Raw genomic sequence first — 19285 nt, 5'->3', positions numbered from 1 at the left:
GATGCATGTATCAGGATTCTCATACCCTGAGATGCACTCACGCATGCATATACATACACACAGAGGCATTTTTGCACATACATACAGAGACATTTGCACGCACACATTCATACACATACGCCTTTATATGCACTTATGCACATTCACATAAACACATAACACACATTAACACAGAGATATATACACACAAATATTCACGCATACAAATTTCATATACATATTCTCTCTCTTTTACATGCACACACACACACACACAGAGACACAAGTGCTGAAATTCCAAAACATCTGCTGGTAGAGAGGTACACTGGTGGGCCCCATGTGTACCTTGCATCTCTGTGGACCAGTGGGCGATCTTGCATCCACAGCAGAACAGAGGCCACCATGCTCTTTCCCCATTCTGTCAGGACTGGGTGGTCTCAGGCTAACATTTGGATGCAGGGCCCAGGACGTGTTTCATTTTTTTCAGGACTGAGCCCAGAGCTGTCTTGAGAAACAGCAAGAGCTGAACCTGGGAGCCCAGGGCCAGGGTTAAGGCAGGGCTTCATCCCTACAGGCTGGGCAATGTGAGGCAGGTCGTTAGCCTCCCTGTGATAAGAGAGCGCGTGGGAGAGGGTGATAGCAGGGGCTGGTGCGCAGTGAGCGCAGGGCATGAGGTAGAGTCTGGCCGTGTGCACTGCAAGGCACATTAGGGGTGGGAGCCCATGAGTAGATTCATAGGCAGCTTTCAAGACGTTGGATAGACTAGTCCAAGAATCAAGAGACTCAAGCTTGCATTTGGAGAAATTACATCGAAACCTTCTGACAGAACCAGTGGACCGGTTGTCTTTGTGGCACCCTGAGCTGATTCCAGTCCCCAGCCCAGTCCTGCAGGGGTGCCTCTCTGAGTCCACAGGTCTGCATTTGGGGAGCCACGGTCTCTGGAACAGGACTTCTCCCTGGTATTGCTCCCCTGTTGGAGGGGTGCAGCTGTTGTCCGGGTGGCTGACTCATGAGATCCACTTGGTGCAGAGACAACTTGGGCTCATTTCTTGCCCAGGTGAGAGAGTGGGAGCTGTTCTGCCACATGTAAGGTGGCCTGACCCTGTGCCCAGGTTCTCCACTCGACTGCTGTCTAGGGACCCTCACCTTGCTCACTCGAGCTGGAGGCTTGAATCAGTCATTCATCCCAGAGCTACTGGTGCAGGTTGAGATCAGGTAACTGTCATGGGCTGTCTTACCCACGAGAGGCCATCTAGCAGGGCTGCTGGTCTTGGATCATGGCAGCAGCACCCTCCTACCTCACTAGCTGCTGTTGTTCTTGCTGTTGCTTTGCTTCATCTCTTTTGAAAGAGCATGTGACAATGTGGTCTAGGCTGGTTTTGAACCCCTGCCTTGCCTGACTCAGCCTCCCTTCTGCGACAACTACAGGCACCACATCCAGCAGTGACAATTTCACTAATATTTTTTCTGATGTTGGACATCAAGGACCTTGCACATGTTATACTGGTGCTATGCCACACAGCTACACCCCTAGACCTCCTATTATGATACCCCCAAATGCCCTAGACATTAACATCAATGTACCTACCCCTCTTTAGCCTGAGAGTGTAGATCTCTACCCTGGGTACAGCAGGGACTCCTGGGGCCTCTCTAGAAACAAATCCCTGGAGTCCCTTATCCACAGCAGGAGGTTGGGAAGCTCAGGGCTGACTAGGGTTGAGGGACAGGGCGGGCAGAGGGAAGGGGACAGAGGGGGACAGAGGGTCCTTTGTATGTCACTTACCAGCCTTTTTGGTGGGAGTGGGCAGCTGTCTGCATCCCTAGCCACTGCTGCCATCTCCAGGGGCCAGCCCAGGTGCCTTCCTTGGCATCTCAGCTCTGGCACACAACCTCTGTGCCACTCTGGACAGGCACTGCCAACAGCTACCTGGAGTTGGCTCCCTTGTGAAGATTCTGGACGAGGCTTTAGGTGTGAACTGCAGCTTCCCAGAGCCTGTGAACGCTGGTCAGGTGAGCACAGCTAGTGTCTCAAGACTAGATTGAGGTCCTACCTGGCAGGTCATCTTTGGACAAGTGGGTGGGGCGGGGGACCCTTCCGGCCTCACAGTCCACCTCACTGCCATGATTTTGCAGCCTCAGCTTGTGCTGAAGGCCATGAAGTGCTGGTCTGGCGGCAGCAGGTCTCACCCCTGTTGAACACCTGTGCATCTCTGAGGGGCGTCTCTGTGATCTGGCTGGTGGCTATCCAGGCCTTCTGGAGGATCCCTTGCTCTGCAGATTTGAGTTTTTGTGATTTTAACTCTGGCTGCAGTTGGGCAATGGGTGGACTTGATCTAGGCTGTCGATTCACCTCTTCCTTTGAAATCATTACCCGTTTACTGAGCAGCTCGCGTGTGCTGGGTGCCTGCCTAGGCGACAGTATGAGCAGGTAGTTTGCCTCTGTCCTCTAGAACTGTGTTTAGTGTGGGAAGCTATTATTCACCAAATAAACCCACAAATAAGTGTGTAATTTCTGATACTGCCACGTGACTCAGACACACATGTACCAACCCTGGCAGACTCTGTGGGCCACCTTCTGGCCTGCTATCTGCTCTTGTAAATAAAACTTTATACAGATTGCTATGGGCTATCTGTGGCTACGTTGGTGCTCCAACTGCTGGATGGAATCTTTGCAAGAGAAGTTGCTAGACCCAAGATAGTTATTGTCTGTGTTGTTACAGGGAAAGGTTGCCTGCCTGTCTGTCACTCAGTCAGTGTCCGGTCCTTACCCATAAACCACTGAGTTCTGCATGGTCTGGTTCTGACCTGATAGCACGTATTAGCCTCATCTACTACTTTTTCTTCCCGATGTCCTCAGGCCTAAATCTGTAACTGTATGTAGAGCCTTACAGGGAGAGAAGATGGCTGGGTGGCGGTGCAGTTAGTAAAGTGCCCACCACACAAGCATGGAGACCTGAGTTTCAGCCCTAGCACCACACAGAAGCTGGGCATGGTGAGCCATGCCTGCAATACCAACTCTGGGAGGGGGCAAAGATGGGAGAATCCATGGAGTCCAACTGAGCTGCTGAGCTCCAGGCTCCGTGGAGACCTCAAATAAAAAATATGTAAATCTTTTTAAAAATAAGCTGAAGAAACTGGAGAAATGGCTCTGCTGCCCTGCAGGGGACCTGGGCTTAGTTCCTGGCACCCATGCAATGACTCAACACCTCCTGCCGCTCCAGTTCCAGGGAATCCGGCCACCATGCTGCACATAAACTCATGCAAGGAAACACACATAAATAAAATAAAAAAATCTTTAAAAAAAAGTAAGGCAGAGAGGGCTGGAGAGAGGTCTCAGAAATTAGGAGCACTTGTTGCTCTTGCTGAAGACACAGCAGTCGGGTGCATGGGGACTGGGTCAGTCATATTCATGATGTCATCTGTTCTACCTGATACACGCTACAAATGGGTGACCAGATGGCTGCACACAAACAGGGAAGTCGGAAGGGGTTAATGGAAAGTCACAGAGTCTGGAGGTAGCTTCCTGAGGACTGGGCCTAGGAGCACTAAGACATTTATATTTCATATTTATGTTGTTTTGTAAATAAATCTTTATTGGAATGAATCCATGTATGTCTGTTATATATTGGTATGTATTGAAACACAGGTGACAGTGTGCTGGGGAAATTGCTTATGGTAGGGACATGAAGGAAGCTAGTGGGGTCACAGAGTCAACTGTAGGAACAAGGATACTGTGGGGGGGAGGAGCTGCTGAATGATGGATATCTTTCCCAAGCCAGAAGTCAGGGCTTTCACACCTGTACCAAGCTCCCGAGGAGGACATAGAGCTCAGTATCAATGCCTACCTGACTCTGATGAGGTGCCCCAGTGAGGTGTTTGCCCAGGTACAGCACACACAGTCAACCAAGCAGTCCACCCAGGGTGATAGGGCAGTGTGGGGTGTTATGGATGGGGCTGTTCCACGTGTCTCTTGGGGTAGGGCAGTGTGGTTATGCGTTCCCTCACCCTCTACTTCCCAAGTCATACTAGACAATTGGCCCATTGTTTTCCCCCACATGGCAGCTCCAACCCTCATCCTGCCCATGAATAACTAGAGAAAAGTCCCTTCTCTCAGGTCCTCAGTTTTCTTGAACTGAGGTCTGCTCACTCTGGCCAGGTTCACAGCAGTTCTGTGCAGAGACACCCAGGGCCAGCCTGGTCCGAAGAAGGGAGAACCGCCAAGACAGAGATGGTGGCTGTAAATCTCGGGTCCCTATGGAGATCAGTGAGCTCCCTTTAAATCGGGGGACACTGAACATGGTTCATGAACTTACATGTGAATATGAAAAATAAGTTCAGCTGACAAATCAAAATCACAAACCCAGTAGCAACTGGCTAGTTATGATGATACAAGTCTGTAACTCTTGCACTAGAGGTCATGAGGCAGAAGAATCATGAGTTCCAAGCCAGTTTGAACTTTGGCTCCAAAGAATAAAGCCTGGGACTGGGGTGGAGCTGGGGTGGCATTGGGGTGGAGCTGGGGTGGGGCTGGGGTGGCATTGGGGTGGAGCTGGGGTGGCATTTGGGCGGGGCTGGGGCGCAGTGCTAAACCACTTGCCTATTGTATGAAAGGCCTGGCCTGTCACCTGGGTACCCTGTCCCTTTAAGAAACAAACCCCACCCACTCCCAACCCCCCTCTAGCCTGTGAGCTCTCTCTCTTCCCTTCCCTCTTCCCTTTTCCTTCATAACCCACTAAATAAACTCTATACCTCTCTCTCTGCATGGCGTATCTGTCTGTCTCTCACCTGCTGCAGTCTTCTGCCAAGGTCTTCCCCCACTGAGGCCTGGGGCACCCACCGCTGCCCCATCGAGGCCTCTGGGGACCTGCTGCGGGCCCCTTGTGGGACTGCCACCTCTTGTGGGACCAGTTCCCCACCACCATATCTTTACAAAGAATAACAGTCTCCACTGAGGGCCGGAAGCTGTTTCTGGTTTTGAGCCATTAGTACCAATAACCCAAAGTGACCTGTTTACACGTCTGCCTGAGGTGACTTGATGCTTTCCTGAAGCTAAACCACCTATGCAAATGGTGTATTCATTTGAAGTAGATGCAGGGCCAGGGAAATGGTTCAGTAGCAGAACCTTCCAGGTACAATGAGGCCTTTGGCTCTATCTTCCACACTGAAAAACAAAACAAAACAGCAAACCAGTCATATGTTCCAAATGACCTTCTATGGTCGTCAGAAGATGTAGCCCTGTGTCAGGCTTGGGAATGAGGAAGCAGGTGATGCAAGAACTTTGTCTGGAGTCATAGCCTGCTAAGCTTCCAAGGGATGAGCCAGGGGCTGTAGGTACCAGGCTGTCTGCTGCCCAGTGGGATAAATAGGTGCCCTGCCCCCCAAAGTCAGCCCTGTTCCATGGCCAGATGTTTGAGGAGCTTCTAGCTGTGCCTTCTGGGAGTTAACATTGTCTTATGCCAGGGTTTCCACTGGGCAATATTCCATGTTCTCCCTACTCACTGTAAATGGAGTTTCTGTCCTGCCCAGTCTTCTGCTGTTCAGTCTCAACAAAACACACAGAAGCTTATAGTAATTATAAACTGGTTGGCCTATTAACTCGGGCTTATTATTAACTAGCTCTTACAACTTAAATTAACCCATAATTCTTGTCTATGTTTAGCCACGTGGCTTGGTACCTTTTCTCAGTGCAGCATTCTCATCTTGCTTCCTCTGTGCCTTTCCTCTTCCCAGAATTCTCTTACTCTGGTCGCCCCACCTGTACTTCCTGCCTGGTTACTGGTCAATCAGGGTTTTATTTAAACCAATACGAGTGACAAATCTTCACAGTATACAAGAGCATTTCCTGCAGCAGCTCACACACCCATTTCACCTTACCCCTCATGACCGTGGCAGGGTCTCCATCATGGACCACCCATCACCCTCTTGTCTGCTCTGAGATAATTACACGCTCCGGTTCCCTCTCTGACCTTGATTGACCTTTGTCAATAGCCTTTCGAGAAACTTCGCTTCATTCCACAGATGAGGAAGCTGAGGCTCAGAGCTAGAGTGAGCTGTCTCCAATGCACTCAAAAGTAACAGAAGTAAGGCCTGGGGGAGACTCAGCCAGTAAAGTGCCTGCTGAATAAATGCGAGGGCGTGACTTGATCTCCAGAGCCCACATACAGAGGGTATGTTAGCATCCTTTTGCAATCCAGTGCTGGGGGGCAGGACATGGGTGGATCTCTCAAGTTCACTCGCTGGCTAGCCAGCCTAGACGAGTCAGCAAGCTCCAGAGAAAAGCGAGAAACCTTGCCCCAAAACAATGTGCATGGTGCCCAAGAAACATCTGCAGCTGTCCTCCAGCTTCCACATACATGCACATCCATGTATACAGGTATGTTTTCAAAGGCTCTGGGTAGAATTAGGATTTGAAATACAGCTTGATATTCCCCATTTCACGGGTGAGGCACAGAGAGGCTGTAGCACCATCTTGAGGTAACACAGCTTACATCCATAGAACTGAGCTGGGGTTCAGACTTGGGTCTGACTTTCAAGCCAAGTGAAGCCAAGGTGCCCACTTCGCTTTTTTCTTTAGCCATCAGGGAAACTCCTAAGAATTCCACATCCAGGCTGGGTCCTTCTCCTGTTAACTTCAGACTGCGGGGTCCTGAGCAGCCCTAGCATGGGGTGTGGCTAGCCAGAGCTGAATCTTGGCCAGTGGCTAACTGTGTGTCTGTTGTTGCCCCTCTGTCCCAGTGGGCTCCTTCGTGTGGAGCCACAGCTTGCAGCTACTGGAGATGATGACCCCCTGAAACGTGACCTTCGGGAGTCCCTCCCCAAGGACATCCTTGTCAACAGTTCCAGATGGATACCTGGAAATGTCTTATTCTGATGTCACCTTCCACTCAAGTACGGCTCACCTGGGGCCACAAGGCCTGGGGACACCAGAGCTCCAATCTCCAAGAACACAGGGCCTAAGGATACTTTTTCCTTTGCCTGGGTGACACAGAGCATGTTCAGGGCCAGCCTGGACAACTTGGTGAGAACCTTTCTCAAAAAGTAGAGGGCTGGAGTCTAGCGGAAGCCCCTCCCCTGCTGCACAAGGGCTTTGTTGGTCTCCACAGGGCAGTGGGGACCCACAGGAGTCTTTTCAGCTGAGATCCCTGAACCACCTCAGTCATCCTGGGAAGAGAGGGTGCTCTAGCACCCCCTCAGCCTTCACTGGGTGGAGGACATGATGCCCAATCCTCTCCTGGGGCAGGACACACTGGGTGTAGCCTCTCTTTCTAGTTCCCAGGACACTCCCTATTCCCTTAGCATCTGTCAGCCTGGGAGGCAACCTGGAGAGGACCCTCCTCCTCTGTTCCAGCTCTTTCCTCCCTTGTTCTGCAATGGTAAATCTCATTGTTAATGCTGCTGGCTGGACCTTCAACCTGCTAGAGGTAAGAGTTCTGTGCTTGCCATCTCTCTAGGGCTGTCCTGGAGGCGGGGCAAGGGGCGATCCCATCTGTCCATCCATCTGTCCACCTGTCACTCGCTTCTGTTTTTCTATATTCCTTCTATCATTTTTTGACCTATCTAACCTGCCCTTGCATATAGCCATATATCTATCCACACGTATTATCCAAGCATCCTTCTATCTAGCTCATCCCTCTCGTTATCTACCCTCTCATCCACTCATCTTCATCATCCATCCATCTATCCATCCCTCTTCATCATCCATCATCCACCCCTGTTCATCATCCACCCATCCCTCTTCATCATCCACCTTCCATCCATCTATCTATCCATCTATCCCTCACATTCACTCACCCATCAGTTTGTGTTCCCACCTTCCATTTGTCTCCATCAGTTCACACCCACGTTCTGTCCACCTACCCATTCACCTACATTTACCCATCTATCTACTTACCAGCCATTGAGAAATATCCCTCCTCTAGCTGACGCTGCACCAGCAATGTGCTAGGCGCTGGGTACATGGTGATGAACAACTGAGGTGTCGCCCCTGCTCTCCTGGTACTTTCCGTTCTGAGAGACTATTGGAGGAATTTTCTACCTCCTCCTTCTAAAGTCCTACTGGCAAACAAAGTTTGAGTTCACTAGAGTTTGCTCTGCAGAAACAATTAATTCATCAAGCTTATTTACAGAGCAGCCATGCTGGAGGGTCTGCACCTGGTGTGGCTGATGGCTCCCAGTGACCGCATAGATAGTGCCCCTGACCTTGCCTTCCTTAGCCCGTGTGCTCTAGTCCCTCTCTAAGACCAAGAGGCCTTGCAGTTGGGACAGGATTGCATACAACTGACTGGGAGGAGCGCTGACTCTCCCCCTCCCTTCCGTGAGGGATCGACCGCCCACATGCCCAGTAGCCCAGTAGTGACCGTTGTGAGCAGACACAACTGGTCTCCTGAAGATGGCTTCAGTGTTGTTCTGAACAGCATCTCCCAGCAGAGGGGGACGGCTGGAAGTGACAGTGGCAACTCTAAACTGTTTATTTGGGAACATGAAGTTTGAGCTGAGACCTGAAGGACAGACATTGTTGTATTAAATTTCTTGCTGCTGTGACAAGATCCATGGCAAAATTGGCTGAAGGAAAGATTCTATTTTGGCTCAGTTCACTAGAGCAGCCCATTATGGTGGGAAGGCAAGGTGTCAGCAGGAGTGTAATAGCGCCCACAGTTGAGAAGCATATAATGTCTGTGTGTGTGCACACACATAAATGCACACATGCGCTGCTGCACAGATTGCTTTCTCTTTACTTTAAAATATTGATTTATTGTCAGGGGTGCAGCATGGAGCATGTGGACACCACGACATGCTTGTGGAGGGCGGGAGTCAAGGGTCTCCTTCCAGCATTTGGGTTTGAGGGACAGAACTCATATATATCATCAAGACTGGCTGCAAGCCCCTTTATCTGCTGAACCATATCACTGGCTCTGGCTTTCTCCTTTTTATTTAGAGCAGACTCCAGCCCACAGAAGGGAGCAACTTTAGAGTGGGTCTTCCCTTCTCATTTTAGCTCTTTGGAAATGCTCTCATGGATGGGATCAGAGGTGCATTTCCGTGGATGGCGACTCTAGTTCAGTCAAGTGGACTGTGCAGAGCTGAGGTCAAAGAGCGCCTGGTAAGCAGGCTACTAGTGAGGGCAAAGGTCCCGGGAGAGGAAAAGAGTGGCGTTCCACAGGGAAGGGTGGGGGCACAGAGAGGGAGCATGCAGGGGGGGTGGCAGGATGTGACAGCACTTGCTGTCACCACGAAGAATGAGTGAACTTGGGGCAACAGTGGAAGACAGACAACTTATTTCCTCCCTCCCTCACCTCTTACGGGGCTGGAGCTGAAACCCTAGTGCACGCTAGGCAAGCACTCTGATTGAGCAACAGCGGAGAGGAAGACCTCTGAGGCTGGGGTCCTGTGGGTTGTTGTGAAGTCCTGACATTTGGCCCCAAGGCCCTGGAGTCTGTCTGCAGGACCTTTCTGGTTGCTGGTTGAGGGAGACCAGGGCCTGTCACCTAGCCACTGCCCGCTGGGGTGGTGCCATCCCCTGTGATTTTTCTCCAAAGACTATCAAGGAGAACTTGATGGCAGGAGGGAGTGGAGAAGAGGCGAGGAGAGGGAAGCCAGATGTCTGTGTGGAAGGAGAGGAAACAGACAGGTGGGCGGACAGCTGTCCACGTCCAGGAGGGAGGAGAGGTGAGTGGACAGGGACGAGGATGTGCAGATGTGAGCACAGTCAGAGGAAGGGTTCGCCTGTTCATCCACCAGCTTCAGAGAGTCATCCAGGCTAGTAGATGCCTCATGGCCTTAAAGGGGCCCCGCACCCTTAAAGGGAATTCCCACGCAGGATCTGGGTGTTACCTTGTTGCTGTGACCTGGGACAGGGATGTGAGAAGGAGGGCTGCCCAGAAGGAGTACCGGGGACCCAAACTCAGTTCCTCATGTTCATGACAAGACATTATTGTCTGAACCCATCTCCCCAGCCCCTGTGGTACTTAAAATTTTTGTTTTATTTTATTTGAGATAAAATCTCACTCTGTAGGCCAGACACACTGGCAACCCCCTCTCCCACCTCTCCAGTGCACGTTGGATCCCCAGTGACAACTAAGACTAGATGTGGAGGTAATCCTAACATTCAGTAGATGGAGACGGGAGGATTATAAGTTCGGCAAGTTTGAGGGCAGCCTGGGTTACACGAGACCCTACCAAAAGATTAAAGAAATGAATAGTTGTGCTGTCTTGAGGGTTCTTTTGTGGTACGTGTGTGGATAGTGTCCGAGGACGTGTGCCCTGTATCTGGAAGCCTGACCTCAGCTGAGAGACCAGGGCCCGTTGCTAGTGATCGTCTTAGCAGAGACTCTTCTGGAGGGCAGGGACCATGATGGGCACTCACTCTGCCTACAATGTTTGCCTTTGCAAAATGCCATCTCTGTGTACATCTGACAGCCAGCAACGTGGGTGGCTTGGGTGTGTGCTGACATGTTTATACACAGACCAGATGTTAGCCCAAAGCCCAGGTGGGCTAGGAATAAACACTTTTTCCTAGCTGGGCATGATGGCATGTGCCTGTAACCCTAGCACTTAGAAGGCTGAAGGATTTTCAGGCAAGTCTCAGCCCCATGCTGGGCTGGACCTTGCTTAACAAAAACAAACCAAACAATTTTGTCTTAGAACGCACCCTCCAGAGTCTGTTATGTTCTCATGTTTCATACTCACACCCCAAGAAGTATTTTGCTAAGACAAAGAGAGTAACAACAGATACTCCATCTCCATATTGGCAAGACAACAGAGAGGGCAGGGACGGTAGTGCCTAGAGAAACAGCCATTCACACCGGCAGCTGCCTCTTGGCTCTGGTCACCCCTTACTGAGGGGTGGGTAGACAAACTAGTATTTCTGTCTTCCAAGAAGCCATGGGTTTGGAATTATATAAAAATCTCCTAATTTCAAATGTTAGAAATAAAGCTGCGTCATAGCATGAAAAGTGATGAGGGACTAGGAGACCCTCATGGATCAGAGTATAGCTCAGGTGACCGGATAGGATGCCAGGAAGGGAAGCCGACGAGGGGACCAGAGAAAAGCAGCTGTGGTTCAGAGCTGGCTCACCGCAGCTCACCCAAGCTGGATTCTTGTTCACACCTGTCCTTGGAAGGTGTGTTTACACTGGGCCATGGGCACTACCATGCACGTCAAAGAACAGGTGTGGTAGAGTGAATTTGGGGGGCTGTGCCCCACATGCCCCTGACCTTCCTAGCAGCCCAGTCTCCCTCTTACTCCAGAAGCTTTGTCTGGCTCACCTAAGCTTCTGTGTCTTCATTCTGGCTTCTTTCTCAGGTACCCTGGAGGTTTAGGGAAAGATAGGCACCAAGCTGCCAGCTGAGTGCCAGTGTCCAGCATGAGCTGAGCTTCCTGGACTGTGAGCTTCTGGAGGCCACAGGAGACGCTGGTCTCTGCACCTGCGCCTGCCTCATGTCCCTGCCCCCCAGCTCTGCCTCATGTCCCTGTCCCCAGCCCTGGGCCCTGTCTCATGTCCCTGTCCCCAGCCCTGGGCCCTGTCTCATGTCCCTGTCCCCCAGCTCTGCTTCATGTCCCTGTTCCCAGCCCTGGGCCCTGCCTCATGTCCCTGTCCCCAGCCCTGGGCCCTGCCTCATATCCCTATCATCAACCCTGTGCCCTGCCTTACGTCCCTGTCCCCAGCCCTGTGCTGTAGTTGGTTGTCTTTTAACTCTGACTCTTTTGAGGCCTGCCACCCAGCTCCGTAATGAATCACTTGAGTCTTATTCTTTCTCTTGAATGCCTGGCCTTAGCTTGGCTTGTTTCTAGCCAGCTTTTCTTAACTGAAATTATCCCATCTACTCTTTGCCTCTGGACTTTTACCTTTCTCTATTTCTACACATCCTTTTCTCCTTCTTATTCCGTGTCTGGCTGTGTGGCTGGGTGGCCAGCCCCTGGAGTCATCCTCCTCTCACTCCTCAATCCTTCCCCTCCCAGATTTCTCCTCCTACCTATTCTCTCTGCCTGCCAGTCCACCTATCCCTCTCCTGCCTTGCTATTGGTCATTCAGTTCTTATTAGACTAATTAGGTGTTTCAGACAGGCACAGTAACACAGCTTCTCAGAGTTAAACAAATGCAGCATAAGAGAACACAGCACATGGTTGCATCATTAAAACAAATGCTCCACAGCATAAACAAATGCAGCAGATACTTAGCTAACATTCTACAGTACTGCACATTCCCTCATGTTTCCATCTCCTTCCCTCTGCCTCTGCTTACAGTCCTTTGACCTGGATCCTACTCCTGCCTCTCCTGTCTATCCCCTACCTCTGTCCCCTGATCCTTTGACCCTGGAACATGACAGTTAGGTCCATACCTGAGCACAAGGCTTCCCCCCACACCACCTCCTACTTTGGGTCTATTGTAGGTCTTGCCATAGTTTTGACTCCTGCTTCAGACATGGAGGTATTTATCTCTTTCTATCTTTTCAGTGCTGGGGGCAGGGTGCAGGGCCTCATGCATGCTAGGCAAGCACTGTGCACTGAGCTATGCTCTGATCTTGAAATAGAAGGCTCAGGCTGACTAAGTTAGTGCACGGATTTGCCTAGGAAACACTGGATGATGTGTCCCTGGTTGTGGGAGACACCTACTGTCCCCATCTGCCCAGCTCGCCTTTGATCAATAAGCAGACCACATTCTATTCCTGCTAGCTACTTGACCTTGAGCCAATCATTTAGGTCCAAGGCCTCATTTTCCCCAGTGTATCTCTGGAGTGACATATACTTGGAGAATAAGTGGGTGTCTTGTGCTCCATGCTAAGATCACCTGTCCCTAGACATGGCTGCGAACTGTCACTATGCTTCTCTGGCCACAGGGGCAGGAGGTCAGGTGACCCCGAGGCTTAAGTCTGGCTCCCACAATGTCTGGCATTCCAGCCAGGCTCACCCTACATGCCTTGGCTACTGTCAGAATCCATGCCCAAGGGGCAGCTGACTTCCAGCAGCTCTAGGATGGCTCCCTGAGGAGTTCTATCAAGTCCAGGGAACAGACTTCTTCAAGCTGGGGTAAGCAGGTCCTCGGGGTGGGGGTTGGGCATCATACAGACTGTGGGGAGGTGAACAGGGGCTCAGGGGAGCTGGGCATCATACAGACTGTGGGGAGCTGAGCAGGGGCTCAGGGGAGCTGGGCATCATACAGACTGTGGGGAGGTGAACAGGGGCTCAGGGGAGCTGGGCATCATACAGACTGTGGGGAGCTGAGCAAGGGCTCAGGGGAGCTGGGCATCATACAGACTGTGGGGAGCTGAGCAAGGGCTCAGGGGGTAGGGCTGGGCATCATACAGACTGTGGGGAGCTGAGCAGGGGCTCAGGGGGTAGGGCTGGGCATCATACAGACTGGGGAAGCAAGCAAGGGCTCAGGGTATGGGAATTCTCAGCCCGCCTGTTTGGCCGAACTAAACACCGTGAAGATCTTGGACTATGAGGTCCCTTTACTGCTAAGAAGACGGGCCCATAGTGGTGAAGCTGTGTGCTCAGGGCTGCACGGGGCAGTCGGGCCCCAGGGTCTCTAGTTAGAGACCAAGGGAGGTAAGAGGAGCCCAACCCAAACTCACCAAGCCCCAGTGACCACGGACCAAGAAGGGCAGGCCCTTCTTTAATCCCACTGTTGGTGAGGAAATATAGCCAAATGAGTTTGCTGCAGGAGCAGCCCATGTGGCATGGAAGGAGAGGGACAGAATTCATGTAAGTCATGGTCTCATTTCTGGGACATCTGTCCCACCACCCGGCCAAGCTGTCTGTGGGTTCTGGGCGTGACCGAGAACACAAACAACACATCATCTACCAGGGTTGGGGGGACCTGAAGTGGGGCTTAGAAATGGGGCTTGAACACTCTGGCTGTGCATTGACCCCCGCCATGCAGTGTTCTGTCCTTCAGAGGCTTGGTGTCCCCATCTGTAAGATAGGCTGGTGACAGGGATGGCTGATGGTAGCTGGTGGGAGGGCCTCTGGTTCTCAGCCTGAGATGGGTGTCCTGGGTGTGGAGGGGATGACCTCCAGATTACTCTCCAAAAGGATTTAGTCGCCTAGCAATCTGCTTTCTATACTGCACCCTGGGAAAATCCAAAGCCATTTTGCAGGGCTCGTGTACAAAGAAGTCTTTATCAACTTTGGTTTGTTTATTTGAGACAAGGTCTTATGTAGCCCAGGCTGTCCTCAAACTCACAAGCAGCAGAACTCCTGATTCTCCTGCCTCCAAAAATTGCTTAAGGGGAAAGGGTTTATTCTGGCTCACATCTTCAGAGGATCATTTGCCATGGTGGAAGGGAGGCCGACTGGTCCTGTTGCACCTGTAGTCAGGACACAGAGGGGAGTGAATGCTGCTGCTTGGCTCTCACTCTCCTTTCTATTCAGTCCTGGACCCACGTTTAGGGTGGGTCTTCCTTTCTTCATTATCCTAACCCAGAAAACCCCTCAGAAACACCCCCTGGTTGTCCAGAAACTCACTCATGAGCCCCCAAATTAAATACTTTTTTTATAAGTTTCTTGGGTTATGATGTCTCTTCACAGCAATAGAAAAGTAACTAAGACTCACTGAACCTGTGAAATCACCCAGAGGTGGTTGCAGGTCAGCAGGGAGCCCTAGCTTCAGGCCGTCCTTGGGTGGAGCTGTCATGTACAAATTTGTAACAGTGAAAGGTGTAGATGGAGTAGCCATCACTTGCCTTCTCACCGAGGATCAAAGATCAGCAAGGCAGGTCAAGACAGCACACCTCTGCAAACATAGAGAGGAAGCTCAGAGGGAAGCCCTCACAGGTTGCCTGGAGAAAGAGTCCCTCAGGGTGCTCAAACTTCAGCTCAGTTTGACGCAAATGTCCTGTGGGCTGTGAAGGGACTTGGAACAGGTGAAGACTCCCATTAAACACAGAGACCAGAGAGATTAAGAGTCTACAGAGAAGATCTGATAGGAGACTAGCCAAAGACACCGCCTCAGACACAGCTTGCATTGTTTTCTCTTGCCCAGGGTGACCGTTGTGAGGATCGGAGTGGGAATCAAGATTCAGCTGATGATGTGGTTTCCAGGGCCTCGCATGAGGCTGGAGAAAGGGAGGTGGGTGATGTGCATTTATTAATGCAAGCCTGGGCTAGACGCTATGGCCATCTTTGCAGAGTGTTTCACAATTATGCCGACTCAGTAAGCGTGAAGGGGTTCTGGGTCTGGAATGAAAGGGTGACATTGAGAAGTGACTTACAGCCATCGTGACGTATGTCGAGCATCCTAGATGTCTTTGCCAAGGAACGTCATCAAGCCAAGAAGGACCTGACACTCTCCACTGATCAAAATTATGTCTTCTGTTCTGAAATCGACACAAATTGTACCAAATCATTTACCAGAAGATGTAAGAATCTTTCTCTGCCAAGCCATTCAGAATGGAACTGGAGGAGACTGAGCCAATCCCAGTGACTGTGTGTGGTAGAAGCTAGGCATCCTCCAGAACTCAGCATCCCAACCAGAACATGTTGCTTTGTCATGGAGGCTTCAGCAGGAGAGTTCCTTCAATATATTATTGTTGAATTATGTGCTTTCTAAAACAATACAGCCTCTAAATCATTTTACATCACAGCTCTGTACAATAGAAATGAAATCATTTTGTTAATTATGTTTATCCCAGACCATAAGCAAGTCACTTTGGTACATTCCAGAGAAAGATGTTTATGTAGTTCAAAATAAAAATAATTTTATAAGAAAAAAGTGGTCCAGGGCATGGATGTGGTGGCACACACCTTTAATCCCAGCACTCAGGAGGCAGGGGCAGGCGGACCTCTGTGAGTTTGAGGGCAGCCTGCTCTACAGAGTGAGTTCCAGGACAGCTGGGGCTACAGAGTGAGACCCTGTTTCACGCAAAACACAAAGAATCATCCTGGGGCTAGAGATCTGGTTCTGGGGTTAAGCACTGGCTGCTGTTGCAGAGAACCTGAGTTTGGGTCCCAGTACCCACAGTGGGAAATTCACAACTGCCTGTAATTCCACCTCCAGGGGATCAGACACCTTCTTCTGGACTCTTTGGGTACCTGCACACACATGTTCGTACACACACACACACACACACACACACACACACACACACGAGTCCGCACCAGTTCTCAGTGCTGCACCACCCCTGAATTGAAGGGATGGCCTTAAGGCAATGATTAGTAAAGCTGCTATAACTGGCATGATGTGGGAGTGATTTCTTATTAATAAAGAAACTGCCTAGGTCCCTTGATAGGCCAACCCATAGGTTGGTGGAGTAAACAGAAAAGAATGCTGGGAGAAAGAAGCTTAGTCAGGAGTCGCCATGGTTCTCCCACTCCAGACAGATGCAGGTTAAGATCCTCCCTGGTAAGCCACCTCGTGGGCTACACAGAATATTAGAAATGGGTTAGAACAATATGTAAGAGCTAGCCAATAAGAGGCTGGAACTAATGGGTCAGGCAGTGTTTAAAAGAATACAGTTTCCGTGTAATTATTTCGGGCATAAGCTACCCATGCGGACGGCCGGGTGCCGGGGATGCAGCCCCGCCGCTCCTAATTCAACACTGGCATTTATGGTAGTTCCTGGCATCCAATTGATAAAGGCCAGGAATGCTATAGAACATTGTATAATCTATATGATACTCTCAAAAGATTACTGGGCCCATGTCAACAGCTTGCTGAGTCTGAGGAGCCCTAGCCTATACAGTCCTGTCTCTCAGGGTTAATGTCTGTACAGCGCTGGTTCTCAGAAGGAAATGCTAACATGGGTGGCTGGGCCAACAGCTCGAGCCCTCTGCTAACCACAGCTGTCACTCGGGTCTGTGCAGGGTCCCGAGCCTTGGGTCGGCAGCTGTGTACTAACGTGACCTGGCCAGGGCCTGGTCAGCCCTCCCTGCTCTCGGCACCTGTGCTTGGGGACTGACTCTGAAGAAGCAGGACCTGGGACTTCAGCTGTACCTGCTGCACATCAGGACCAAGGACTTGGCCACAGGGACACAGGTTTCGACTCTGAGGCTTTGCGCTGGCTCCCTCCTGCCGCAGGATCTCTGCACATGCTGACTCTGCCTAGCGCTGTGATTAACTCTGACTCAATGTGTCAAGCTCATTCCCGTGCCCAGACCTTTGCACTGGCTCTCTCCTGTGCCCGAGACACTCTTTCTTCCAATGCCAGCTAACCTCTCAGTCTGCAATTTCTCAGGCATTTTAACAGGCCGTCACAGGTAGCCTGTGCCTTTCCACCCGACATAAAACACATGTCTCTTCCAGGGCCACTCGTGTACCCACAAGACAAAGATTTCTGGCTGCTCTCTTACCTGGCTCTGGTGTGGTTATTGTATGCCCTTGACTCTGGGGTGTCAGCCCCCAGGATCCGGAGCTTTGCATACCTAGGGCTCCCCAAGCGTCACCCTAGCCTCATAGGAAGTGCCGAATGAGTGAACCAGGATGTGGTATTTTATTTGACGCTTTTGCAATATAGAGGGAGGAGTTGGTGCCTTGTGTGTGTGTACAAGGCCTGCAGTGTCCCACCAAGCCACACCCCAGCCTGGCTCTGGGTTCTAGAAGCAGCTTGAGTTCAAAGCTGCTTTTCTCCAAGTTTCATATATGGAGGCTCGGGGTAAAGGAAGTCTGTTAAACAAAGGCCCTTGGGCCAGGAGAAGTGAAAAGTTAGGAAAGATAGAGGCTGAAGCTGGCTTCACCGACCTCAGAATCTGGAGGAGGGTTGGTAGCAGTAAGCAAAAGACAGTATTGTTTTGACTCCAGAGCATAGGGCTGTGTCCTGGGGTTGCAGGTGTCCGCTGTGCATAGTCAGTGAGAAAGGGGAGGGACCTAGTCTGGGCTGAGACAACATTGACAGGATGCTGGAGCTGTGTACCGCAGAAGTCCCAGTCTGGCCATTTCTCCTGTCAATCAAGACCAGAGAAGCTTGAGTGTAGCTCAGTGGGAGAGCATTTGCCTAGCATGCAGCAAAGCCTTGCACCCCAACCGTGAGGGAAAATCAAAAGTCCTGTGCCAGACTGTCCTGACTATCTGCCAGTCCTGTGTCGCTGTTCAAAGCCTGGGTAGGCACCCCTATTTCAGAAGGGGAGCGGTGGTCTTCTCTTTTCAGGAACCCCATTGTGCTTTCAGAAAGACAGCTGGCTCCCCAAAGAAGCCGCCGCCCGCCTCTTCATGGGTACACCCCAGTCAGAAGTGGCCAGGGATGTTGGGATGAATATCAGCTATAGTGTGCCCCAGAGGAAGTGCTGGCTCAAGCTGCTGCACCCCAAAAAGAAAATTCACCTGGATGGTGAGGACAGCACCCTCCCTTGCCGCCTGACTCCTTGGCAGCTGTGATGTGGGTAGTGTGTCTGCCACACATTTGCTCCTGGGTTCCAGAGCGAGAGCCGGTCTATTTGATGGCTCAGGGGATAGAAAATGGACCAGAAGGCCCACCTCTGACCTTGGCCTGGTCCCCAGGTGACATCGAGTTTCTCAGGGGTGCACTCATCTGCCCTACTCCCACCCCAGGTCTCCTTGACCCAGTCAGTGTCCTGGTCCAACAAAGCACCTCCCCTCCCCATGCCCCATGCCAGCACTGATGTAAACAAATGTGTGGAATCAATAATAGAAAGTATAGGGGTTGGGGATAGTTCAACAATTCAGATTGCCTTCTGCTCTTGCAGAGAACCTGCACCTACATCCAGTGACTCACAACTGCATGCAATTCCAGTTCCAGGGGACCTCACACCCCCTTTGGGCTTCTATGGGAACCTGCATGCCTGTGCACACAGGAGATACATGCACACGATCAGATAATAAATATCTTTAATAAAAGTTTACAGCAGAGAGAAGTATTAAAACAAGTTATGTAGACTGCTCCCGGGTTTCCTGATATCCCACTGAAGTTCTCAGAACTGGATGCCCTAACGCTGTGTATCGGCCATTAGCTCCGAGAGCCATAGGGAGCACAGAGAGGGGCTGTGGGGAGCCTGTGTTCCCAGAACTGTCCGGTGCTACCTGCAGAATTCCTCAGCCCAGAGATGGCTTCTTTCCATTTTGGTCAGATTGTCATCCCTCTGCAGGTCATTTCAAATTGCCTCATTTTTTTTAAGGGACACCTGTCATATTGAATTCAGACAAACCTCTTTTAATGCCAGACACAAAGACACCATTTTTCCAGATGAGGTGCTTCTCATCTCTGACCTCACCCCCTCCACTACCTCTGACCTCACCTCCTCCACTACCTCTGACCTCACCCCTCCACTACCTCTGACCTCACCTCCTCCACTACCTCTGACCTCACCTCCTCCACTACCTCTGACCTCACCTCCTCCACTACCTCTGACCTC

General features: G+C 51.0%; 1 protein-coding gene across 1 annotated transcript in view; it reads left to right on the top strand.

The window, feature by feature from the left end:
* The window catches only part of LOC126498116 (uncharacterized), a 93849-nt gene that overhangs the window by 10395 nt on the left and 64169 nt on the right, over positions 1-19285 (top strand). The window contains 18 exon segments of the mRNA XM_050136458.1: positions 1804-1989; positions 2113-2135; positions 2137-2169; positions 2171-2268; positions 3766-3900; positions 6715-6753; positions 6756-6816; positions 6818-6867; positions 7276-7400; positions 9516-9607; positions 12849-12941; positions 14354-14372; positions 14964-15050; positions 15816-15824; positions 16807-16867; positions 16870-16955; positions 17167-17176; positions 18064-18286. Of these exon segments, the coding sequence (XP_049992415.1) occupies positions 1804-1989; positions 2113-2135; positions 2137-2169; positions 2171-2268; positions 3766-3900; positions 6715-6753; positions 6756-6816; positions 6818-6867; positions 7276-7400; positions 9516-9607; positions 12849-12941; positions 14354-14372; positions 14964-15050; positions 15816-15824; positions 16807-16867; positions 16870-16955; positions 17167-17176; positions 18064-18286 (1430 nt within the window).

This window comes from Alexandromys fortis, unplaced genomic scaffold (genome assembly GCF_014885135.2).
Source record: "Alexandromys fortis isolate MF-2015 unplaced genomic scaffold, M_Fortis_MF-2015_v1.1 scaffold_29, whole genome shotgun sequence".
NCBI lineage: Eukaryota > Metazoa > Chordata > Mammalia > Rodentia > Cricetidae > Alexandromys > Alexandromys fortis.
Note: the sequence above shows the minus strand (reverse complement) of the source record. Positions and strands in the feature narration are given on the sequence as shown.